Source organism: Gadus chalcogrammus, chromosome 18 (assembly GCF_026213295.1).
Source record: "Gadus chalcogrammus isolate NIFS_2021 chromosome 18, NIFS_Gcha_1.0, whole genome shotgun sequence".
Lineage (NCBI taxonomy): Eukaryota > Metazoa > Chordata > Actinopteri > Gadiformes > Gadidae > Gadus > Gadus chalcogrammus.
In genome coordinates, this window is record NC_079429.1 from 11,206,419 (window position 1) to 11,232,493 (window position 26,075).

At 43.1% G+C, this 26,075-nt stretch overlaps 4 protein-coding genes across 7 annotated transcripts; 3 read left to right on the forward strand and 1 right to left on the reverse strand.

Moving 5' to 3' along the window:
* The first annotated feature begins 319 nt into the window (after nucleotides 1–319).
* On the forward strand, nucleotides 320–12,246 carry tmem184ba (transmembrane protein 184ba). The gene is made up of 8 exons (XM_056577159.1): nucleotides 320–725; nucleotides 3,050–3,247; nucleotides 4,831–4,996; nucleotides 7,798–7,888; nucleotides 8,261–8,428; nucleotides 8,811–8,980; nucleotides 9,622–9,816; nucleotides 10,844–12,246. Exons 1-8 carry the CDS (start codon nucleotides 405–407, stop codon nucleotides 11,071–11,073), a joined length of 1,539 nt encoding a protein of 512 aa, XP_056433134.1. The 5' UTR covers nucleotides 320–404; the 3' UTR covers nucleotides 11,074–12,246.
* A 398-nt stretch (nucleotides 12,247–12,644) lies between these two features.
* On the reverse strand, nucleotides 12,645–18,569 carry maff (v-maf avian musculoaponeurotic fibrosarcoma oncogene homolog F). 2 transcript variants are annotated; one of them, XM_056577179.1, is made up of 3 exons: nucleotides 18,309–18,569; nucleotides 16,604–16,687; nucleotides 12,645–15,915 (listed from the first exon to the last, which is right to left on the reverse strand). In XM_056577179.1, the coding sequence occupies exons 2-3, from the start codon at nucleotides 16,634–16,636 to the stop codon at nucleotides 15,472–15,474; spliced, it is 477 nt and encodes a 158-aa protein (XP_056433154.1). In that variant the 5' UTR covers nucleotides 16,637–16,687; nucleotides 18,309–18,569; the 3' UTR covers nucleotides 12,645–15,471. The 2 variants fall into 2 exon arrangements, with proteins under 2 accessions (XP_056433154.1, XP_056433155.1); XM_056577180.1 differs by lacking the exon at nucleotides 18,309–18,569 and adding an exon at nucleotides 16,774–18,302.
* A 380-nt stretch (nucleotides 18,570–18,949) lies between these two features.
* tomm22 (translocase of outer mitochondrial membrane 22 homolog (yeast)) lies at nucleotides 18,950–22,150 on the forward strand. Its single transcript, XM_056577190.1, has 4 exons — nucleotides 18,950–19,251; nucleotides 19,411–19,529; nucleotides 19,682–19,799; nucleotides 20,986–22,150. The coding sequence occupies exons 1-4, from the start codon at nucleotides 19,162–19,164 to the stop codon at nucleotides 21,058–21,060; spliced, it is 402 nt and encodes a 133-aa protein (XP_056433165.1). The 5' UTR covers nucleotides 18,950–19,161; the 3' UTR covers nucleotides 21,061–22,150.
* Nucleotides 22,151–22,288: 138 nt separating this feature from the next.
* dmc1 (DNA meiotic recombinase 1) lies at nucleotides 22,289–26,037 on the forward strand. 3 transcript variants are annotated; one of them, XM_056577167.1, is made up of 13 exons: nucleotides 22,289–22,565; nucleotides 22,689–22,733; nucleotides 22,826–22,972; nucleotides 23,080–23,147; nucleotides 23,272–23,324; nucleotides 23,428–23,469; nucleotides 23,678–23,750; nucleotides 24,168–24,259; nucleotides 24,540–24,613; nucleotides 24,807–24,921; nucleotides 25,392–25,452; nucleotides 25,556–25,672; nucleotides 25,790–26,037. In XM_056577167.1, exons 1-13 carry the CDS (start codon nucleotides 22,509–22,511, stop codon nucleotides 25,857–25,859), a joined length of 1,014 nt encoding a protein of 337 aa, XP_056433142.1. In that variant the 5' UTR covers nucleotides 22,289–22,508; the 3' UTR covers nucleotides 25,860–26,037. The 3 variants fall into 3 exon arrangements, with proteins under 3 accessions (XP_056433142.1, XP_056433141.1, XP_056433143.1); XM_056577166.1 differs by having other exon boundaries at nucleotides 23,065–23,147; nucleotides 25,790–26,034; XM_056577168.1 differs by lacking the exon at nucleotides 25,790–26,037 and having other exon boundaries at nucleotides 23,065–23,147; nucleotides 25,364–25,452; nucleotides 25,556–25,646.
* Nucleotides 26,038–26,075: the final 38 nt, after the last annotated feature.

Below are 26,075 nucleotides of genomic sequence, written 5' to 3' on the forward strand. Positions count from 1 at the left end.
CCCAAAACTTTATTACAATGTCATTTTTGCATATTTTATGAATAATTAAAATGAGGAAATATAGGAATATGTCTACTTTGTTCATTGAGAAGGATGGGTCGAGCGAGTTAACAAACTTTCAGGGTAACCTCAATAAACTTATAGACGAAGTCGATTTTTCCATGAGTTCAATCAATGTCCGTTATTAATCGAGTAATGACCTACCATGTGCCCGGCCTCGACCCAGTCAGCGGGTGGGATAGATGTAAATAGACTAGCGCATGCGCATTAGGTTTGCCCAAGTCCTTGTACACAGAGCTTGTATATAATGGCAGAGGGCTGTGATTGGCTGAGCCGGTCAGTCCTACGGAGTGGGCAGAGCGCTCTCCAACTCGTCTACAGTAATCCGAGGGGATTGCGTTCGTATGTTAACTCGCCAAACGATAGGTGTAAAATGGTTAAATCGAATGAACAACGGCACGATTTTTGTTAAAAAAAAGGATAATTTGCAAAAGGGGAATCACTCCACGGCGTCCTCTACTTATTTTACAGTAGTGGCGGAGTACAGAAGAAAGTTAGAATTACTCGAGCGAACAAAAGCAGACGTTGACGGAGGAGTTCGCTTTCGCCGAGTTCAGAGGACGGGACGTGATGGCTCGGAGGAGGAATTAAGGTCGCGTGGTTTATATTCTCCGGGTTTGGACCGAGCGAGGTGGCTCAGGAGCCCGTTAGCTGACCAGTTACGGGTGAGTTAAACAAAAACAGATCGGATCCGCTGAAACCATGGCTGAAACCTCTAGAAGGAGTTGTATTCACCTGATTTTGTTTGCATGTCAGGGTTTAAATCCTATTTTTTAAAATATTGGAGGCTAGTAAATCCTTTGTCGGCTAACGGTTGGTTTTGATTTGATTACTGGCCATTAACTAATTGGTTCCAGAGAGCGTAACTAATTTGTTGTTGTGTTGAGTCATTCGTTTGTTGCCCTATTTGTATAATAGATATTTTTTACTATCACATTTTGCATACAAGTGTATAATCTATCGTGTTTAATTATATTTCTGGTGAAAAGACTACTTCTACTCAAATGATGTACCTCTGCCTTAAAATGAACGGAACGATATGACACGTCAAAGCGACGCTGGCAGATTGTTCAGACAGCCTTCATGTTCGGGTGTTTTTTATTTTTGTATTCCTAACCAATCAGATGATCGCTGTTCGACCGTCAACCACTTTTATTTGACACTATGAACGTACCCCAGCTCACCTCACCGATTGTGTTACTACTGTAGGCCTAATAGTTGTATTCGTGTCCCTCTCCCCAGTACCACCACCTGTACTTCATCTATCTCTCCACCATTATCCTCTGTCACTCCACGGACTGATCTTTTGACCTTTCAAATGCAACACAGCTTCTTTTTGACATGGTCATTGTCACTGTGTGTGTGTGTGTGTGTGTGTGTGTGTGTGTGTGTGTGTGTGTGTGTGTGTGTGTGTGTGTGTGTGTGTGTGTTGCATTCAACCTGGGCTCCATTTTCAGTGTTCATCTGCTGATACATTGCAAAGCAATACAAATGACCCCTACACACACACACACACACACACACACACACACACACACACACACACACACACACACACACACACACACACACACAGTTTGCAAACATAATGTATATACATCACACACTGAGCCTAAACCTCCTGCCAATCTATGTAATCCTGTCTGACCACTTCCTACTCCCATGTTATAACGTTATATTAATAATTAAACTACTACTGATGAGTTAACCTCTTAACCTATTAGTCATGGTAACCTAAATGGGAGTATGTGTTATGCATCAATGAACTGACTAACGATGCAGTAAAGACATGTAGTGATGTAGAGGTTACAGTGAAGGAGAGATGTTGGACTTATTTGTTCCTTGGTCACCAGGTTGTCATGACACTCTGGTGTGTGTCTTTTAGTCTCCTCTGTGCATGCCATAATATACCCTATTGTAGATCTCGTCTTCCTTCTTCTTATTTTCTTACTTTGGTTCCTTTCTGGACATTTGCTTGAGTCCAAGTGATGCTGAAGACCGACTCTGCCTAGGGCTTGTTCTCTTTGGTGAAATGTCAATTTTATGTACAAATATATAAAATAAATACTTTTTTCCTACCCTGCTCTAAGCCAGGTCAGTGAAGAACTTGACAAGATGCTTGTTACATCATAACTCCTTCGCCTGCTTCCCTGAGTCCATCTCTGGTCTTTACCATCTACTGAGCAAACGTTGCACATATATAGCCTGACATTCTGACAGGCCCATATGCTCTGCCCCCTCATGGTAATATTCAGCTCCGAGTGGTCAGATCGACCATCGGGAGAATGTTTGTCAGCTTTGACATACTATTGACCTATGCTGTTGACTTTGCCCTCAGGCAGGATAGACCACACTGACACAAGCACAAACCCAGACTCCCTATCCTTGACTCGGGGCCAGATGAGACATTCCGGTTGTCTCCCACCCCATCTCCCTTCAGACGACGAGGCGGCCTCAACGTGGCGGTTGACTCTCAATCAATAGGCCTGGTTAATGTTTCCCAATGCGAGGCGGACATTCTTCTGTTATCAGGGTGATGTCAGCCTCCGGTGTCGTTGTTTGTGGAGAGTCTCCGCCTCGGTGACAAGGCGGTGGATCTGTTGTCATAGAGATGAGGTATACTTTGTTCTCCCGCACACGGCTCGGCGACTCATCGATCTCGTCTGTTTGTTTGAATAGCGGGATGTGAATGAATGAATGGAAGAACAGGTTTGAGGTGAATCGTTTGCAGATATGAAGTGGAGCTGGCTGATAAGGGTTGAAAGTATGCAGTTTTTTTGCACTCCTGGTGCAAGGTAGTAAAATATTGATTTTCTAGGTTCGATCCCCAAACTCCACCATCATCATTTAGTATATGAAAGGTCCCGTGTTCATTTAAAGGGCCTGTGAAGATCTTTTAGTCTGTGATCAAGGGCTGTAAAAAAGCAGTTGACGTGACTGAACACGGCTTTATGAACGGTTCAGAACTCAGCCTCTCCCGTCTCTTCAGATGTCGTGGCTTGTAAGGCGGGGCGTGCCGCCCCTGCCCCCCGTGGGGGTCACTGTGGCCCCCACAGGACCCAACATCTCCTGGTTCCCAGAGTCTCCCCTTCTGAGCCCGGACCAGCCCACCTTCCTCATGACCACAGCGGCCCAGGCCATCTCCGGCTTCTTCGTCTGGACCGCCCTAATCATCACCTGCCACCAGGTACGGGTCCAATCGTTATATGCATTACATCACCCTCACTGCACATCATATTTGAATTACTCTCACCCATCAGATTTAAGGTTTGCAGCCTCCCGCCAGACCCAGCTCTAGGATGCAGGCTACCCAGAATAGTGGGGCAATCCTGTGCTGAAAGGCCTGGCACAAAAAAATATTATCTTCATTGGCTGCAAATGGACCTTTTTCCTAAACCTTAGGGAAAAGTTATTATTATTATTATTTTTACTAAAACCCTTAAAAATCCTTAAAAACTGATAGATGAGCTGAATTCAGTGGGAAGTGGGCGTTTCCCTTTCTCTCGCTTCATATTTGTTTCAATCGTGTTGCTGGAGGCTAGGATCTGTAACCACAAGATTGGCAAACACAAACATTGCCAAAACTGTGAAAAAATGGTCTGTACATGTTTCAAATCAACACTGTGTAGATTGGCCACTATAGATATACTCTTATGATGATACACTAAAATCCCCTTCTATAAACGTCATCTACTTGCGCTAATTTTTAGAATATAGATTTTGAATATCTCCGTATTGAAGCAGCAAAGCCCCTCGGCCTTGTGTAAGCCCTTTGCAGCTTTCGGTTCATGACCTAGGCTCTCTGCCATCTCCCCCATAAGCTCTGCTATCCCATAGTAGTACTGCTGGATACACTATGATATTGGAATAGGTCAATACGTTATTAAATTGTCAGAATATTAGTAATTCAAGAAATCGATGTTGTGTCATGGTCTAACCGTTACAAAACAAAAGGTTCAATGTTTGCTCTGAGGAGGTAGCTAGCTGCATCTAGGGGTGAAGGGAACTATGGAGAAATAAAAAAATTCTGCCAGGATAAACCTAACTCATTTGTGTGCACAGAAGAATGTGGGTGTCAATGTGTATTTTTCCAAAATTGGGAAGAGGACAGGCAATCTGATGCCAAACGTGGAACACAAATGCACTAGTAAAACGTTGTGCACACAGATGTGCACGCCTGAGCAAACAGGGAGTGCGCTGCGGCGTCACTTGGCAACGCCTAGCAGGTGTTTGCGTGTACGGACTGGAAGCGACGCAGGAAAGTGCTGAGATGTTTCCATAATGAGAGGGAATCTGACAATCTGTGAGTCATGCGTGGCTCACGCATGCTGTTCTGTCAACCGGCAACTTTAAGCTCTGAAACTGAGGTCAATAAAATGGCCTCATCACACAAATTGACAAATCTTCATTTAGACAGGATCAGCTGTTTTCTTCCATTATGTAATATCAGAGTATTGCCGTTATAGCCGTGGCCTGAAAAAATTGCAGTCTGCAACATGAGCTCTGTTTCGTTATTAGACAGACCTATCACTGAGTTTTATTGATTTATATTTTTCCATGGACACAAAGTCGGAAACAAACGTCCCTCGCTACACCCCCCTTTCATAATGTGTCCCATTCTTAACTTTCCAGCACTTTCATCATTCCTCTTCAGGGATGAGGATCCTGGGAACGTTTAGAATTGTTCCCTATTGTAATGAATCATATTTGGGATAACCTTGACTAATGTGCCTGTAATCGTCCACCACCGGTCCCTCTCGCTCTCTCCAGATCTACATGCACCTGCGCTTCTACCGCGCACCCAATGAGCAACGGCACATCGTGCGCATCCTCTTCATCGTCCCCATCTACGCCTTCGACTCCTGGCTCAGCCTCCTCTTCTTCACCAACGACCAGTACTACGTGTACTTTGACACTGTGCGGGACTGCTATGAGGGTAGGCCCGGGCATGTGTGTGTGTTGGCTCATACACACTTGTGCATGAATGGGTGGATGTTAGGCAATATTGTAAAGGACTTTGAGTGGCCACGGGTTAGAAAAGAGCTGTAGAAATGCAGCCCATTTAGGTATTTTCCCCTACTCACCTTCTTGATTTAACATTGTTTTTGTTTTCTGGATCTTTCATTTTATTTTCCATCTAATATCTGCAGTAGTTTCAATTAGTTTCCCCTTTTCTGACTATTCGATATTCCTGTATAACCCCACCGACAAAAATTCAAGCACTAAACTGTGAGGTTATTTAATCAGTTATAATTGCAACCATAGTTAAGTTTGTCACCGCTCAGCAGTTTTTAGTGGAAAGGGGTCGGAATCGTGTTTTGAGGGCCTCAGAACAAAGTTCACCTAGACTAGATCGAGGGCAATTATTGCTGATGTTTCTAATTTGGTGTTTTATCTCGGAGACTGATAGCCGATATCTCTTCTCGGTCATCCACCTCCTCTCTTCACATACACGGCTCCACATTTTCAGCAGTTTCACTGAGTCACAGGGATCTGACATCACTTCATGTTATCTCTCCATCTCACCCCTCTCATTCTTTCCTCCTCTCCCCTCTATTCTCTCTAGTTAGGCCACGTTTATACATAGCAGGGTATTTATAGAAACAAATATTTCCCCCCCTCCGTTTCAAAAATAACATTGTGCACACAACTTTTTTGAACATTGTTCAAAAAAGTTGTTGTTTACATCAAACCCCATAAATACGCTGTCGAGCGCCATTATAACTATGCCAAACCTATGGGCGGCAGTGTAGGGAGAAGGATAAAGCCATGCAAGCCAATCAGAATCCTCAGAATCAAGCCAAACAAACTGTAAACAGGGCGCTCATATGACGTTAAGCATTTCCTGGCGCATAATGTGACGCTTCAGAACCTAAAACCCAGTTTCTCCCCGTTGACACGACAACACATAACCGGCGTTTTCAGAAATCTCCACTTTGGCCGGAGTTTTTAGAAATGATCGTTTTCTGTGATAAAAACGGCGTTTTCGTGTAAATGAGAGGCCAAACCGCCTGGAAACATCTGCGTTTTCCCTTTGTGTAAACGGGGCCTTATTCTCCTTTCTCTTCTCTCTCCTTTCTCCTCTCCCCTCTTCTTTCCCCTCTTTTCTTCTTTTCTCTTCCTCTTCTCCTCTCCTCCCCTGCCTCTTCTCTCCTTCTTGTCTTCTCTTCCCCTCCTCCCTCTTTATCTCCCATCCCTTCTTCCCTCCTCTCTCCTCGACCCTCCCATTATCGTGATTTTTGTGCCGGGAATGCTTGTTGCACAGCAACCGTATCGTGGTCCTGGTTCCACCCCCGTGCTCAAATCACCGGCCATGCTGGCCGACATAATGGGCTCTCCACCAATCCCCTCCACCAAACCGTGTGACAAGAGTGTACATCCAGCCAAACGTTATCACTATGGCAACGCCCCAGAGGGGACGAGTGAGCTCTTGGCTGTGGTAAACAGCCAGGAAACACACACACACACACACACACACACACACACACACACACACACACACACACACACACACACACACACACACACACACACACACACACACACACACACACACACACACACACACACACACACACACACACACACACACACACGGAGACAGAGAGAGAGACACACAGAGACAGAGAGAGAGACACACAGAGACAGAGAGAGAGAGAGAGAGAGAGACACACACACACAGAGAGACAGACTTTGAGGCAGCAATACTCTTTCTTGCCAGTTAACCTCTCGTGTGTTTTGTTGTGGTAAAGAATTTCAACTGGCATGAATTCCAGTCTTGGGTTCTTTTGTGAAGGAGCTCGAAGGCTGAGACACGTAATGAAAGACGCCCAGATAGGGCATTGGGAGGAAGGGCGGATGGGTGGATGGGTGGGCTGGGGTGGTGTTGTGAAGGAGATAAGACTGCAACGGGCGGAGTCGGGGCGGTTGTTATGGCGGCAGCTAGCTTGAGACGTGCTTTGGCACAGGGGAACTGACACAGCGCCCCCTCCCTACCCAAGACACACACACAAGCACCGCACAGATAGGATGCCTGAAACAACGGGCATAAGTGTGTGTACTGTCAGCTTGAAGTCGAAACAGAGTTGCTAAAGTATGATGTCTACTTCACTAGCTCATATGGGAAAGCATAAGAACACACATGCACGCACACACGCACACGCATATACTGACACAGTGCAAAGTGACACTACAGTGCTCCCAGCTGCTTCAGCGAGCTAGGGCTGACATTCAGCGCTCTGCACAGCCCCTAGGAAGCCGCTTGCCTTCTCTGCCAGCAGCAACAGCTGTCTGGCTGTCAGTTTGACTCATGTCGGCCATCTTTAAATACGTGTTCCAGGTAGATTGTTAGGGGTCAACGGATCCTGTAAAGTAAGGGAGGATATTTAGAATTTCATGATGAATAGAAAATGTTATATACTAATAATATTTGAGAGTGAGTGAAAACCATTTTGTTTCTGCTGCTTTTACTTAAATACGTTTAATTGTATTCAGTGGGAGACTTAAGAGGGAAAGTTTTAAGAAGGAACTGGTCTTTTTTGATTCTTAAATTGTTATTGCTTAAATATACAGAAACTCTTTTAAAAATTGTCCTTATTTTATTTACAAATAATCACTCTTTATAGATTTAGAAAAAATATATTTGGACACCTTTCTCAGATTCGTTTTTGTGATTCCTTTCGGCGTTCTTTCCCACCAAAAGTGACGTGAACCCTTCTTCTTGTGTTTTCTCCACAGCGTTTGTGATTTACAACTTCCTGAGTCTGTGCTACGAGTACCTGGGAGGAGAGAGTGCCATCATGGCCGAGATCAGAGGAAAACCCATCGAGTAAGTCCTACCATAAGATGACGCTACATGAAAGCAAAGTCAGGCCCTTTTATTTAAAAAGCAGTTTTGGTCATAGTTGTTGACATTTCCTGTAATCAATGAATCAAAAAAGAAACGTAAGCTATCTGTGGCTGCCGCAGGCCTGTCACAGGCCTATCCATTCATTTAATCAAAGTTCACTAATGGGTGGAATTGCGTAAAGGGTTAATCAGCCTTCACACTTACACTTGTACGACCACACAGACGTGACCTATGACCTCTCGGGAGGCTTTGAGGGGCAGTGACGACCCTCACTCAGACCTCCATACAGCAGATTGGGACTCAGTCCCTGCACGGCCGTTAACTCCCTGCGTTGTGTCCCGTGGCGACCAGGTCCAGCTGCGTGTACGGGACGTGCTGCCTGCGGGGGCGCTCCTACTCCATCGGCTTCCTGCGCTTCTGCAAGCAGGCCACGCTGCAGTTCTGCGTGGTGAAGCCCCTCATGGCCACCGTCACCGTGGTGCTGCAGGCCTACGGGAAGTACAAGGACGGAGACTTCAAGTGAGAGAGGACGGGGTCGCATGCACATCACAGGATACGCATACCATCGGTAGATTAAAGACACCTGATCGGAACATTATAGATGTCCGAATATCTGACGCCTTCACGTTTAGAGCTCAACAAAGTCAACATTGTCAGGTTCATCGTTTACGTATACCACTAATCGATAAAGAGATAACCTAATATAACAAATATGTGATTACTCTATAGACGCTGTCAGTCTATAGCTGATGTCCTAATCAAGTACTTATAACTCATAACCCATCATTTACTCTGTATTTTATATTATTTACTCTTTCCCTTGCTGTCCATCTGTCTTTGTCTCTCTGTCTCTCTCTCGCTCTCTCTCTCTCTACCTGTCTCTGTGCCTCTCAACCCCTAGTGTTGCCGGCGGCTACCTGTACGTGAGCATCGTGTACAACGTCTCTGTCAGCCTGTCGCTGTACGCCCTCTTCCTCTTCTTCTTCGCCACCCGCCAGCTGCTCAGCCCCTACAGCCCCGTGCTCAAGTTCCTCATGGTCAAGTCCGTCATCTTCCTCTCCTTCTGGCAGGGTGAGGGGGACACACTCAGTCACTCACCCACTCACTCACTCACTCTCAAACACACTCACACTCTTGAGTTTGTTTGTACAAAGGACAATTGCCATGATTGATGTACGACTTGATTGATTTGTATTTTCATCAATGGAATATTAACCTGAGGCGTATCCTCAAATTGTAAGGTTTAAAAGGGACAAAATGTGCCCTTGGAGGTTTTAGCACTTGTTGTGGTCTTGTGATTCTCTACTAAGCACTTGTGTTGAGTTTAGAACACACGTTGTTGTGGTCTTGTGACCCTCTTATACTTGCAGGTTTCCTGAAGCTACTTCCACTCTGTTCCGTTTATTCTTTAGAATAATCCACGTATACAATAGAATGTATACATGGATTCATCTGAATGACGTATAAGCAGATAAAGAGCTAGATAGATAGATAGGAACTTTATTAATCCCTCTGGAAGGTTCCCTCAGGAAATTGCACTTCCAGCAGCTGCAAACACCATGTTTACAAATAGAATATGAGTTAAAAACAAGTATAAATGCAAAAGTACAAAATGCAAAATGCAAAAAATATGCAGGGAAATAATATACAAGAAGAATACTATACAAGCCATTTCCATGTCTGGTTAACCAAGATATGGTTCTTCTGCCCAGGCTTGCTGCTTGCCATCCTGGAGAAGTGCGGGGCCATCCCCCGCATCAACTCTGACGCGGTGACGGTCGGTGAGGGCACGGTCGCCGCGGGCTACCAGAACTTCATCATCTGCGTGGAGATGTTCTTCGCGGCACTGGCACTGCGCCACGCCTTCACCTACACGGTGTACATGGACAAGGGGCTGGACGCCCAAGGTGAGGGGAGCGGGGGAGGTACACACCGAGGGCTGACGCCAGGGGGCCTGAAACAACAGAGGGTGGGGCCTCGGGCTGCAGACTTTAAAGGTGACCTATTATACCACCCAGTGTGAGTGTGATAAGGCGTAATAAGCCGTTTTGGAAAATCGGCCTCTTCTGACATCACGACTGGGTGTGTCCACCCGGATGTGTGCTGGACAGTTCAGTCTACCAGCCTACCCTGTGGACTGTAGCAAACGTTGCTCATCTGTCAAACATAGAGGTGGACACGCCCACATGTGATGTCAGAAGAGGCCGATTTTCATACCGGCTTGTAATGGTTAATCACACTCCCAGCTGATGGAATAATATTCACCTTTTAAAACGCCTGATTTAAGTGTTTTTTATAAATAGATGAATAGCTCAAATGTGACGCGTAGTGATAATAAGAAATAGGTGAAAGAATTGGTATAAATGTTGTATTGTGCAACATCACTATGTGGTATTGTATTCTTAAACATTACAACATTTAAATGTTTGCCGTCCGTCATCCTGGCCCTTTTTCTCGTGCTACAAAACTATGAATACATAAATGCATTCAAAAATTTCCTCCCATGTCTTTTCTGTTCACTTTGGATCACATTTTCTTTGCTGAATTCTACATCCGCTCTTCCTCTATGTATCACTCTCTTTTCTTGTCTCTGCGCTGCGTTATAAAGGACCTCTTCCTTCGTACGGACAGTTTGGTAGGTTGAAGAACTGCTCTCTGTTTTGTCCTTTTACCCTGACCTTTGAACATCTTTTCTTTGTTCATTATCATGTCTATTTTATAACACATTTGTATCACTTTGGCTATCATTTTAGTACCAAGATTTCTCTATCTTTATCGTCCGTCCGTCCGTCCGTCCCCGCACACTTTTCATAATCCATACCGTCGCTCATCCTCCCGTTCTCCCTCTTCCTCTGCCTCCGTTTGTCCCTCACGTCACTGCTCTGTCATTATCATACCATCTCTCTGACTCACCCGTGTCCTCCCCCCACGCAGGCCGCTCTGCCCCCATGAAGAGCATCTCCAGCAGCCTGAAGGAGACCATGAACCCGGGCGACATGGTCCAGGACGCCATCCACAACTTCTCCCCGGCCTACCAGCAGTACACACAGCAGTCCACGCTGGAGCAAGGGGCCCCGCCCGCCGTCCAGCGTGGCCACGGCACCGCGGGCGCCCGCGGCGACTCGGAAAAGACCCTGCTGCTCAGCTCCGACGACGAGTTCTAGGGTGTGTCCACGGTAACCACGTTCCAGTGCTCCCGCCCCTTCTCCTCCTCCGTCACCAGCAGCAGCACAGCCTGAACTTGATTCAACGGCTTTTATTTATGAATGGAGAGACGAGTTGTGGGAGGCGGGGCTTATTTCCCCCGTGCTTCGTTTGGTTTGGTGATATGCACCTGTTCATCGGGGAGGATAGTTGTGCTTCCGTTTAGTTTGAAAAAAGAGAAGATGGATTACAGACTTTCACAGGAACGTGTCTGCCAAATCTTTCCTTCGTAAGAACTTATGTTCAGAGTTTCAGGATTTAATATCAATTTCACCGTTAATTTCAATTTCACAGAGAGAGGGAGAGATGGTAGAACAATAACAGAGGGGTATCCCAGAGGGAGAGAGCCTCGAGGGGGTCAACATGGGAGAGGAACTTGGATGAAAACATCTCTTGGCAAAGTAATGGGTTTCTTTTCATAGTGGACCGTCCTTTTCCATTGGCTGAAAAGCTGCAGCCCTGGCGAAACAGCCTCGCATATAATAAAGGGGGCCAGAGAAGACAAAAGAGTATCGCGAGAATACAGGAGCTGGTGTGAGGGCAGAACTAGGTTAACTAGATGGAGATGGAGGAGTCTTCATCATCAGCCATTTCAATTGCTTGAGCTACCCATAGAAATCGGTACATTTATTTTTTATCGGTAGTATAACATTTAAGTCTTTAAATATACAACATATATTTAAATAGGCCTGGATCCCTTACAACGTGTTGTTTTATTAAAGCTTAAGGGACCCAGTTGGCCTTTTTACGTTTTGCTTGTTCTTATACCATGTAGCTGCTTTCTGATGACTTAGCTGACCACCAGAGGGCATCCCACACACAAATACGTATCTATAAAATTCACATTATCGCACTCGACACACTTGAGACCTGGAACCCAGTCAACAGAATAGGAATGCAGTGTGTAAGCTGCTTCGTGTTTGTTGACACATATACTGCCCAATTTACGTTGTTGGGATTTTTCCCAAAATGCCAGTTCAGAGACATGGAGTAGATTTGAGCCTTGCCTACTCACTGAATTAAGTGATTCTATATATTTTGGGGGGATTTTCAGTGTGTTTTCTACAAAACACAGTGATTTAAGTAGGGTGAGACCTGAGAATTAACATTGTAATCAAGGGTTTGTTACAAACGTCACAAATGTTTTGTATCAGAAATATATTTAAAATGTAGATTTATTACAATATGCAACATTTCAGTCATCTCTGCATATGGACGTTTAAAGGGAATGCTTGATGTTCTTGTCCTATTTTTTTCAAGTGCAATCATTCTCTCCATCTCTTCGTCATGTCAAAGATGGACAGACGATTTCTGTTGTAAATATGTTTAAGCGCTGTCTTTAAAAGAAAATGGTTTAGTCATGTGTGATATAATATTGTATGCTGTAAAGCGTTTATAAAAAAGAACTTAGTTTTATATAACTGACTTTTTTTTGCATATTATTGAAAAGCAGCTCATTTGATGCCCTTTTATTTTACGTTCAAATGTTTAAACAAAACTATCGGAAGAAAGAGAATAAAGATATTTAGTTTTATCTGTAACAGTGTTAGTGTTTTTTTTTACAAATGAATGTATATTGCAATTATCAAGTTTTTTTATACGCATTCACCGAACCATACAATTTCTGATTACCACTATTTAACAGATGGGAATTTGACAAGTTACCGAACATTACGCAGCAATTATCAGTCGGAGTCAAATGAACGCTTCCTGTATCAGTCAGTTTTTTTTATAGCTCTTATCAATTGATCACATGAGCTTTCAAAGTTCTCTTTTTTTCAATGCTTGTTTCCTCTTAGCCAACAGTGACTCCACAGTACAGCCTTATCGACTAGCTGTGAGCTATTATCTTTGCATTCTCATCTAGTCCTCCTTCTTGCATCAATTAATGCTTTGTTTGTGTCACAATGGTAGCTTCCACATTTTACAGACTTACGAGATCTGTGGTTACAGTTAAGAATATTTAGTAAGAAGTAAACGAGAAATAGCTAAACAGCTAGATCCATACTCAAGTCTTGGATGTAGGCTCTTGATATCGATAAATCTCACTACAATCTACAATCACAACGAATCAATTGTATGTACAATATATACAACATTTATTTTAATTATTAATATATAAAATAGACAATGTACTTTAAGTTTTTTTACCATTGAAAAAATACATGTAATAAATACAAAGACCATCTTTTTCGTTTTGCAGTATTACAAAACATCCAGCACAATTTGACAGATCTGAGACAAAATATTACTGAGAATAAATGCTATGCAACATCTGATATCAATATAGCTAAATATACGCCTCTTACATATATATAATAAGGAGTATCTGACAACACACTATAATGTGTTGCAATGCCTGCTTTCCAACGTCATATTGCTAGCCCTATTCGAAAGGCCCAGTCCTCCCCTCCCAGCCTAGCGGAGCTTGGGTAGCAGTTTTTACTGAAAGACAACAGATTAAGGTTTTCTAGTGAATTAAGCACCACCTCCATTACACCTTTCTACATCATGTCATCTCTTCCTCACATTCTCTAACCTTTTTCCTGCCGCCTCAACGCGTTCCATCATCCTCATTTCAACCCTCATTCCATCTTTCCCCTCTTCGCAATCCCGACATTTTGTTCACCGTTCAACTTTCCCCATGACCTTGCTGTCATGCCAATTCAGAAAAGACCTTAATTTTTTTTTCTCCATAAATAAACAAAAACAAACTTACACATCATAAATCACCTCAGTACTTAAATAATGGTTTCCCCACAAGACGCCACTATGAAATCAGGACAAACGTGGCAAATATGCGCACACCAAGTAAAAAGTCCACATACAGCAAACATGGCCATTGGCATTTAGCATTTTCTACTCTGCTCATAACAGTTAACATTTTGTAATAAAAAAAAATAACAGTTATAGTAATCATCTTTAGTCAAAGTACAATTATTAGAGGTGAGAATAATCCCAAACTAGTCATACATCGCAAGTACTTTCAAAAAAACAAACATAACATCACAGCACTCATTAGCTTGTCTTTTTTTTATAATATCCATTTTAAATACAAATAAAATATAGATTATAGCTCTGGTAAATGTCTCTCGACATTGTCGTCTTTCGCAGGTAATTACAAAGATTCGAAAAAGAAACAAACCAGAAAAGAAAAATGGTAATTTGGGACCGTTTTTGCTCTGATTCAGCATAACTTTTAGCATGACGCAGTGCTTCATATTTCAATGGCGGCCGTCACTTACTGACCAACATCCGTCCAAGATAATTACGTTTTCGTTTAGTTTAGTTTTAAATACAAAAGCCACAACAGACTAAACATACAATTAAAAGCACAGTAATACCTATGGACAGTGAAAGGGAGTACAATGAATCAGCACTTGGACAATACTAGACTCGATACATATAAACACAGAACGAATTTGTGGTCTGGACCTCTTGAAACAAAAAACAAAAGAAAATATTGGGCAATCCATGAATCAAACCCTCCTTCTCAACGGTTCCTTCACCCATTCCTTCACCACTGAGTATTGCTTGTCCAACCCAAACTAGAAGAGACTACTGAGACACACTGACAGCGAGAGAATGGTTGTACAGTGTGTGGGGAAACTGAAGCGCATAGTCTGGTCCGTATTCAGCGAGTCGGTATTCATTCCTGTCTGTATTTGAAAAAAAGAAAAAAAAGACAGACACACTAAAACTGTCTAAAAAAAGTACACAACCCCACCCCACCCCCCTTTTTCAGCCCTGTAGCAACAAAATGACTAGTTGACCCAGACGGATCGGACACACGAGGGAGTGGGGATCGCAGACGGTGACGAGCGAAGAGGAGGAGGCGTTGACCGAGACGTCTGCCCTCTCTCCAGCTGTATTGTTGTTGTTGTTCTACGGGGTGCGTGGGGGGGGGGGAGCGGTTAGATAAACGAGACAGAGACCACAGCCGTACAGATGGCCGTACACACAGGGACAAACATGAGCGCTGGCGGCACGATCGGCGTTGTCAAGGGATGGGACGCGGGAGCTCAGCTGCGTGGCCTCTGTTTGAGTCCGCCCCGGCCCACGGGTCAAGCCAGGAATGACTGGGAGATGTGTGCGCGTGTGTGTGTGTATGTGTGTGTATGCATGTGTGTACAAGTGCTGTGTGTGTGTGTGTGTGTGTGTGTGTCGACGGAGCCTGAGATCACTACAACTGAACATGAAGTGCGTTTTTTCGTAAGTGCTTATCATTTGTATCGTCCGTCTCCCTCCTCCTCGCCGTGTATCTCTGCACGCGTGTGTGTGTGTGTGTGTGAGTGAGAGTGTGAGCGTGAGCTCGGGGTATCCCTCTCCTTGTTCCATTCCAGCTCCTCCTCCTGCTCCTAGGAGCCCCCCTGCTCTCTTTGTGTCTGCGGCTGGGCGGGGCTCTTGACGATGGTGATGACCGAGGCCGTGTTGAGGCGCGGCGCCGTGGCCAGGATGTTGCCCCCGCCGGACTCCAGCCCGCGGGCGAACCGCTGCAGGGCGGCCAGCCGCGCGCCCAGCCCCTCCAGCTCCCGGCGCATGCCGTCGTTCTCGGCGCCCAGCCGCTCCACCTCCCGCTGGAGCTCCTTCTTCTGCTGCTCCAGGGCCTCGCGCTGGGACACCCGCTTCACGCGGCAGCTGGCGGCGTAGCCCCGGTTCTTCAGGGTGCGCCGGCGCTGCTTCAGCTTCTGCACCTCCTCGCGGGAGAGCCCGCGCAGGTGGAGGTTGAGCTCGCGCACCGACAGCGACATGAGCTCGCTGTCCGAAAGGATGGGCACGTTCTCGCCGCACTCCCTCTTGACCTGTGGGGGTGGGGGGGAAGGGGAACAAAGAGGAGTGAGGATACGGGGGAGATAAGGGAAGCACTGTGGCGCTCCTTTTTGATGGACACAGGGCTGAGGTCATTAAGGACATCATGGTAAAAAAAAAAGCCGTTCTTTTCATATTAGTACATAATAATAATAATAATAATAATAATAATAATAATAATAATAATAATAATAAACTATAATACTAATAAACATAGTAAATATTAGCACAGAATACAAAAAATATAGAATTTAATTTGATCCAGGATCTGATTTGGATCGTGCGAAAGTTGCAAATCATGCTAGCTGTGTGCTAGACTGTTGCAGCCTTTAAACAAAGGCGGGTGAGGAAAGACGCTCCGCTATTGATTGGAATGTTAAGCCTTCCCAGTGCGGAGAAGCTGATGTCATCACCTTTTTTCTCTCTTTTTTTTTTTCTTCCTTTTCCGTCGTAGAGGAAGTCATGGTTTTTAGATTGTTCTGTTTTAATAACTACTCATTACATTTTTTTTCCTTTTGGGCGTAGTTTGGATTTTGTTCAACTATTTGCCCCGAACCAAAACCACAGTTGAACAGGGGAAACATACGATTAAAACACTGGAGGTGAAAAACTCTTCAAAGTGCCTTCAACATGAGCCGAGCACATGTTGAAATACCAGAGCGCTGGGAGGCCCTCTCTTACCTTCAGGGCTTTGCTATTTCTCTCAGACGTCATGCTTTCACCGTTTCTCCCCCCGTCCAGAATCCCGTCACAGATTCAGACAATCTGCAGAAAAGATAAACTAAATGTTATGACATATAATTACACTCAACAAGCCAGCTCTGTCCCTTTCTAACATGACATTAACCAACCTTAAAATATGCCATTCTGTGTGTGTGCATACAGAAAAAGCCCAGATTCGTCATGCTTCGAAAAGAAAAGTTGCATTTCGTTAATATATGTCTTATACGAAAGGAGAGGGAGGATTTGAAAGCAGACTGCCGTGTGTGTTCACAGTGAACGCGAGGGGAAGTCACGGTGTGCCCAACCCCTTTTGTTGCTCAAGGCAGGTGTTGTTCCCTAAACACTTCCTCTTATCGGCTACAAGAAAAATAACGAACTAAATTATAGCCGTCTCCCCATGGCTACCCTGAAAGCAAGTCATCTTCTATTGATTGTCCCTTTAACACACTGCCCCCGATTGTTCATGTTTAACAATGGGCCTTGTGATTAATACTTATTACTTTGTTACACATTGGGATTGTAATGGTAGAGGCCCTTAACCAATATCCTACAGCGATGCAAATCTTTCTGGAACAAAAAATATAAAATTAATATTTAGTTATATTTAAACCTACCTAACGCAGATGACCACTACAGCAAAAGCATTGGAAATATATATAAAAACAAAAAACGCAAGGTTGTAAAAGTTAAAATTCCGGTTTTAGGTAAATAATAGACATTTGTGGCACATGTGGTAAAAGCGCCATAGTAAGCGTAAAAGGGAAGTCATCATGTCCCTCCTTACATTGTTTAAATCCCCCCCCCCCCTCTTTACACAGGCCTAACTGTTTACATCAAATGCTCTGTTACCCAAGTGGAAATTTAATTTCCCAGAAAAAGCATGGCCCTTTTGTCTCCAGCCGCCACAGTCCGACCACGAGCACTGGGTTGTAAACCGACGTGCCCGTTTCTAAAGTCAGCGTGATTCAGCAGTATGCACTCTTCCGCGCCACGAGTGTCCTTGATGTCAAACCATGTAGCTTCAAGGAATCGTGTGATCGCTTCCCGTGATCGTTAATAACACCCGAAAACACAACAACACGCAGTTTATTTGTTTTCACCATGAACATGGTAGGGGTTTGAGAGCTACGGACTGTGACCTGACAAAACACAACATGCCAAATGATAGTGACAAAAGGCGAAGCCTACAACCGTGGTTGAGGATAACACAACTACATATTAAATACCTTTGTAGTTGTTGGCTAAATAGATACAATTGAACACGTTTAAAGTCAAATTCCAGACATGAAACAGGACATTTGTTAAAAAAACATATCCACCCATGTCCTTATAGGGAGAGGAGCTGGCGAGCTGGGGGTAGCATGCTAAACTGGGCTATAGTAAACAGCAAGTACGCAGGACATCCATTTTAGCAAGCTTTTAAAGAAATCCCAATTAAATATATTTAAATACACAGTAACTCCATATCTCGCCAAACATTCTGTTATTTCATCCGGCGTGTGGTTGTTGAATATTCACCCTCAGTTAAAACCGTAATCGGAGGAAGTAAGCACAATATTTTGACATATTTGCTTAGGCTGGCTAAAAAACATGCTACTAGCACCTTAGCATCAGGGGTTGCTAGCTGGCTAAAGCAGATTAAAGCAAACAGCTGCCTACTCACTTGTCCTTGGTTTAAGATATGCGGTCGAGTAGCAGTAGAGACGGTTATGGCTGTCAATGTAGAAGGAATTGATACGTTATCCGAATACAGCTCAGCGATGTATCTGCTCAGTCGAAGCAAGTCTAGCGACAAAATGTCAGTCCGCCTTTTCCCGGAATTACTCTGCTCTTTGAGGTTGGATTCTTTCATTCATAAAAAACACAGCAACAATGACGTAAGGCCTGAGGAATGAAGGCGGACCATTTCCGCCCCCACAGCGTACTCCGAAAAGATGTAAACAAGGAATCCCTACATCTCTAAAGTTTTCCACGACCAGTCCCACTGTTTTTAATTTAGTTCATGCCCCAGATAATGTTTGCCTGCTAATACGACAAGATTGTATTTGATTATGGAGGCCCCTGCTTGGTATACATGTAGAAAGGATTTTTTTTTAACATTTGTGAATGCCATAAAAACATAAAGAAAATCCGTACCATCGTTTTGAAAACAGCTCTGCACTATAAAAAAAAAGTTCACATGTACTATGACACTATTGCATTGCATGGGCCCTACTACACATTGTAGTTGTTGACGAAGCCCTGCTGTTTGGCCGCTTGTACGCTAGGGGGCAACATAGATTTTGAGCTATACTATCATATGACCCATAGACCCGTCTTCTTCCAGCGCACATGCTCATTCGCCGGGTGACCTCAGACCGTCGTAAGAGCAAGCGCTCAAATCTGTCATTTCGCATTGTGGTGGTTAAATCATTGAACACTAACTATATCGACAACTGTTGCATCCTTTTCGCGACTTGCGACGCTGTCCGCATTGCTGATTGAGGTATCTAGAGAATACGTGATAACACTTAGTAATGCCTTCTATTGAAGAGCTCACCCCCGGTACTGGGCCTGTCGCAACTCGGCCCCCTGACGATGAAATTGAGGACGATGAAGATGAAGAGGTATGTAGTTATGAACCTTTAAGCTACAACGGCTTCTTGAGTTACACCACAACGACTGCATTTTTTTGGTCGAATTGAGACTGATGTCTCCGTCTGGCCTGGTACTGTCCTCTTAATCCCGTAATGTATTGCTGTCCCATCTGTTTCCCTCTTTGACAGTTCGATGAAACACTAATGGAGAGGCTATGGGGTTTAACAGAAATGTTCCCAGATACTGTGCGCAACGTTGCTGATGCGTCTGCACACTGCTCCGTCTCCTTGGCCAAAAAACTGTACAGGTATGTCCTTTCAGACAGTTAGACCCGATTGTGCACTTCCGTGATGTAGCACAACTCCACTGTATGCTTGTAAGGAGAATAATTAATCCACATAAATATGATACAATTGGATTTTATTTCATTTTATCATACTGAATTATGTGTGTTTACAGTTTCTCTCGCTCTGCCCTCTGGGTGGGCACTACCTCGTTCATGATCTTGGTACTTCCTGTGGTGTTTGAGACGGAGAGACTGCAGCTAGAGCAGCAACAGCTACAACAACAGAGACAGGTTGGTCTGCATACATAAATACATGAAATCAAAAGTTCACCAAGAACTTTAATAACCCTCGTTTTGGATCCAGAGTTTTAGGAAGCAGGAAGGGCCAGTTATCCCAATGATTAAGAGCCACGGCAATATTGTGATACGTATTTAGCACCACCATCTTGTTAATGATAATGAGCGATGTTGCATATGAAATGTGCCACCCACTAGCATTTTACAATGGGTGACTGGGATGCCAAACCCTTGCTTGGCCGTGGACATTAAATGAACCACTGCTCAAACCGAGCTTTATCATCCAGACACACCGTAGCGTTATTCTATAGGTGTCCCTGAAGCCATCCCTCTCTCAGACACCAACATCAAATTCAAGCTGCAAAGAACGAGCTCCACACATTTGCACATCAACACTAACCTTGGCACTATACTAAAATTGGCCTTTCAAACATTCACTGTAAGTCGGACCTCCTCCAGGTAACACAAGGTGGGGCTGTGTGTCTGAACGCAAATGCCCGGATCCGCTCCTCCGGAGTTTACCAGGCCAGGCGCCTAGTGTAATATCCGGAGGATCGGACAGCAGGAGAATTCACAACGAGTGAGGGGATGTGTTGATGACGTTTCTATCATGCGAGTCACGCAAAACCAGGAGCAGCCGGGAGTGTAGTGGCCTCGTTCTTTCCTCTTCTTGCCTGCACTTTGTTCCACTTTCCACTCCACAGATTGTTGATTAGTGGATACTTCTAAATAATTGCGGATTTATATCAATCCAAAAATAATCGGCATTAAAGAGTTGGTAGCCTCACCGCCATCTTCGATGTTTGGTAATCGAAACAGCGACTTGTGTTTCATTTTTGAAAGGACAACTCCGGACCGAATATCCAGAGTTTATCAGTAGTTCATGGGTGAAAGGCCTATACGTTTCTGAAAAGCTAAACATTATTTTGGACGCCGCTGTCGACTGCCGCTGGCCCAGATAGTGCTCTACATATCTACACACAACACGTGTGCCTCCTTCAGACATGACATTGAAAAGGCCCTTTGACATCACGAAAGGTCTCCATGTCGGCATTCCCAGCAGAATAGAACGTTCACATAGTGTTTTGGGGAGACTGGCAAAAACATAGAGTTTTACCATGGCTTTCTCTCTGGTTCTTATTGACATTCTGACTGTCCCTGAATGCTTCTTGTATTCCAGATCTTGTTAGGGCCGAACACCGGGATGTCTGGCGGCATGCCCAGCATGATGCCCCCCGCCCCAGGCAAGATGTGACGAAAACAAGGGTCCCACACAACCCCCCGAGCTGCTCCCAGCCGTCCAGAGGGGCAGCTCCAAGGAGACACTGACCAGAAAGGGAGAGAATCTAGGAAAATGTCTAAAGAGCAAAGGCTGCACTCTCAGAACATGACAAAAAGTGCATTCCAGCATCATGAATTAGCCGGTTGAATGGTACTCAACGAGAAGGGAAGCGGGCCTGATTGCCATGTCCTGAGTGTCGCAGTTAAATACGTCCCCCTTTGCCCCCCCCCCTCACAAGGTTCTGTTTACTCTAGTATCTTGCGTAGACTGATTTCCTGGAACAATGTCTCTGTTTTCATTTTATATATATATATTTACAACTCTTGAAATAGTGTTCCCACGGGACCTGGCGGTAATGGTGGATAATTGCAACAGATGGGGTTTAAAAATAATGTTTAGGGATTACCAAATGTGTGTTTCAGTCTGAGACATCCATAGTTGTCTGAATCGTTATTCTTGCCATTGAACAACGCCTACATGTAAACTTGTGTCAAGAGATGGTCAGCGGAGATCTAACCTCCCGAACCAGATTCTGAGTGCTATAAATTACACTTCTGCCTGTTTCATGTCTTATCTCATGAGTTTGTGACATTTTACTGTATCTTTATAATTGGCTGTAGTCAAGAATGATTTGTTTTTGTCTCTGTCCTGCATCTAATAGATACCTGGGAAAAATACTTCTGGTGTCCATATTAATTGATTGGGTATTTTAATAAGCGAAGGCAAAGTTATACAATTTCATAGAAGTTGCCTCTCCTGGAAATATAAAAAATATTGATTTGAAATATTTGAGGTAGCTGTTGCAAGACTCATCCATTTAAATAATGTTTTTTTTATTAATTTGTTTTTCCAACACTGGCATATCATTTATTTTCGCAGACCAAACTCAAAGGGTGTAAAAACGGCTCATCGTAAAACCACTTTTGAACCGTCCTAAATGGTTGACTGATGCATTTAAGACTGCTTTAGTGTTTTTTTGATTTGTTGTACAGAAAAAAACGAAGCAATTGGATGCAACCTTGGGTAAATAAAAGATGCATGACTCGATGAATATAATATTCTATTTTATTATGACGTATTTAGTCATCTGTTGATCCAAACCGCCTGATTTGAAAGCACGTGATCACATTATTCCCGCCACACGAGTGGAAATTAACAAACAGACCTTGAATAGTTTGCGGGGAGAGAACTAAACATTTTATACAGCCTATATTTTTAACATACTTATTTTATGATTAATAATTACTACTTGTTCTTGATGCATTATTTGTGGATGACATACATTCTTAAGCAATAGGCTTGACGCTATAGGAGAGTTTCTCTATTTTATGTAAGTAAGTAAATTTGGTAAGCTAACACTTGCCATTCAACAATAGCTTAATAACTAACATATTTAACTATAAGCCTATAACTAAGTCGGTATGAAGACCGGAGAGGATCAAGTTGTAGAAGAGGTTGCCTCTTTCGACGATGATGAGGTAATTCTTACCTAATACCGAAATCCATCAAACTCATTAGGCTTTTAATGTATTAATGTAAAGTTTGAATACACAAAATGACGTATGTCTACATTCAATTCCTATATTCCTAATTATTACAAGGAGTCCTTTTTTCAAGACATAGACCTTCTGCAGAAACATGGAATTGTGAGTATAATAGCACATTAAATCAAAAAACAAATCTATCCAGACACACAACCACATCTCAACATGTTGCGCCCTCCTTATGTTATGCACAGAACATGGCCGACATTAAGAAGATGAAGGCCGTGGGTATTTGTACGGTGAAGGGCATCCAGATGACCACTCGTAGAGCTCTCTGTAACATCAAGGGGCTGTCAGAGGCCAAGGTGGAAAAAATCAAAGAGGCTGCTGGTAAAATGCTGGTGAGAGAAACTATTATTATTTCACACAGATAAATCCAGTTTTTTCGTTGGTGCTGTGATATGTATTCCCTAGTCTTTGTTTTACATCATAGACAACTGGTTTCCAGACTGCGTTTGAGTACAGCACCAAGAGGAAGCAAGTGTTCCACATCAGCACTGGGAGCCAGGAGTTTGAGTTAAGATTTGAAAACTTTTTGGTTTTTTTGTTGACCAGTTTTCTAATGTAGCAGAAATGTAGCAGTTCTGTCTCTGTTATGAATATAACTAAATGTCGACGATATTGTGTCCTATCTTTGCAGTAAACTTCTGGGTGGAGGTATAGAGAGCATGGCCATCACAGAAGCTTTTGGGGGTGAGGACACAACGTGACACAACATACACTTTCAGCAACAAAACTATGTCAAGATTGTCAGCCAAGTCAAGTTTGAAATGCAGCAAATTCATTTTGTTTGCAGAATTCCGTACAGGGAAAACCCAGCTTTCCCACACTCTTTGTGGTGAGTGAACAACTTATCTCTGTATTCAGGTGATGAATGAAACAACATCAGATACGACTAATACTTCTTATACACTTTATCTGTGTAGTGCCTTTAATCTTTCAGAGCATTTCAGGACCTTTTGAATAATATATCCAAATATTATTTTAGGACGAAGCAACCCATGAAACGACAATATATTAAAAAATACTATTTTCTTGCGGCCTAGTGACGTCTCAGCTGCCTGGGGAGGACGGCTACATGGGTGGGAAGGTCATCTTCATTGACACAGAAAACACTTTGTATCCTTCACATGGAAAGTTTCACTTGCATAACCATCTTTCTTCTGGTACCAAGTTAACACATTATAGCCTTTGCAGTTGTGGAGATATACTCTATTTACTTTATCTTCAGAAAAAAGCCCCTTGAATGAAGCGGTTGCAAAGATTAAAAAATGTTCAGAAAATCCAGCATTGTGACAACACTAATCCTTACCCTGGATCATCCTTTGTCTCATCCAAAAATTGCTCTACGCAATAATTGTCACTTGTGTTATTTATTTATTATTTCAGGTTTATTTGAATAGGGACAGATACAGAAACATAGATAAACTTGAAATAGTCATCTGATGTTTGCATCATAGTGTTTCTATCCAAAGCTGTCTCTCTGCTGTATCCCCATTCATTCTTGACCTGCTTCCACCCTTGACCTGACTCCAGTCGCCCGGATAGACTGAAGGATATTGCTGACCGATTTAATGTGGACCATGATGCCGTCCTGGACAATGTGCTTTATGCTCGTGCCTATACCAGTAAGAAAACCTTTAGCAATTGCAATTTTGTATTGCAAATGGCAATGCATGTTAATACTGGATTTAATGTAATACACGTATAAGCTGTATGTAGTATTGTGCCCCAAAGAGGGGCAATATTACAGAAAGATGTGCAATTACTTGCAGTGTCTAGACATGATGCCAAGGTGTTTACATGTGTGTTTATTTGTAAAGTGAAATAAACTTAACGGTTGGAGATAAGAGCAGCCTCTGCAGTGCATAGTGATAGCCTAAGAACGCTCTCCTACTTTGCCCCTAGGTGAACACCAGATGGAGCTGTTGGACTTTGTTGCAGCCAAATTCCACGAGGAAGGGGGAGTCTTCAAACTGTTGGTACATGAGAGGAAACTATCCAAATCAATGATTCAATATTATATATTTATATCTAATTTATAGTATAAATGTTCATATATCTTTACATTTGCATCATTATCTCATGCAATGGGGTTTCAAGTTTTAAATGCATTATTATTTTATGGTGGTTCACAGTGAGCAAAGAGTCTCTGGTTCCTTTGTGTCTCTTCAGATCATTGACTCCATCATGGCTCTGTTCAGGGTGGACTTCTCCGGACGTGGAGAGCTGGCCGAGCGACAGCAGAAGCTGGCCCAGATGCTCTCCAGACTGCAAAAGATCTCTGAAGGTCTCACACAATGGAAATCATGACCACAGAATTCAGTGTTTACTTGCAATGATTTATCTTGATTCATTAATTGAACTGCCTATGTCTGCCATCCTTTGTTTATGTTATTTCTCTTTTTACTTAACTGATTACCTGACACACCAAAGCAAACGTAAAATAGATGACATTGTTAGGAACTGTACTGTTTAACAGAAAACATGATGACAAATCATCTCTTTATAATCATAAATAAATGACAAAAGAAACAATGTAAAGATATATATATATATATATATATATATATATATATATATATATTCGATTATTATTGTTAGACATCTTATTCATTTTATTATTACATTATTATTCTGTCATAATGATTGAAGGCATATTGATGACACAACAGTTTATGTGTGAGGCCATTGAAGACCCATATTAAGGACAAACTCTGTTTGTATTGTAGCTCACTGGCTGATCTTGATTCCCTCCAGAGTACAATGTTGCAGTGTTCGTGACCAATCAAATGACAGCTGATCCAGGTGCATCAATGTCGTAAGTACTGCTTCAGTATGTCACAGTAAAAAAATAGATTATTTTACTTTGCCTCCTTTATGTCATTTGAAGCTGTTATTAATTTTATTTTCTCTCCATTCAGGTTTCAGGCTGATCCCAAGAAACCTATCGGAGGACATATCCTTGCCCACGCCTCCACCACTCGGATAAGCCTGAGGAAAGGAAGGGGGGAATTGAGAATTGCCAAGATATTTGACAGGTGATTGACAAGCCAAGAGCCGGATTCAGTCAATCCAACAGTAATTTGAATGGAATTCCTGCTTCTCTAGTACATAAACTGTCTGATTACATTCTTTGTTTGTCTTATTTCTTGTAGTCCCGACATGCCTGAGAATGAGGCTACTTTTGCCATCACCCCTGGAGGAGTTAGTGATGCCAAAGAGTGAAAGTGTTGGCATGACTCAACGGATACTGAATACAATGACAGTGCTGTTTCAAATATTTAGGGAATTATTATATTGTTTTTGACTGTTGTATTTGGATGTTGGGTGAAAATATAGAAAGGTATATTTATGATGTTTGCTGTATGATATAAAGAAGGATATATAAAAAATCTGAAAAAAGATACAGAAGAATTTGTATTGTGTTAGGAGATCATGGAA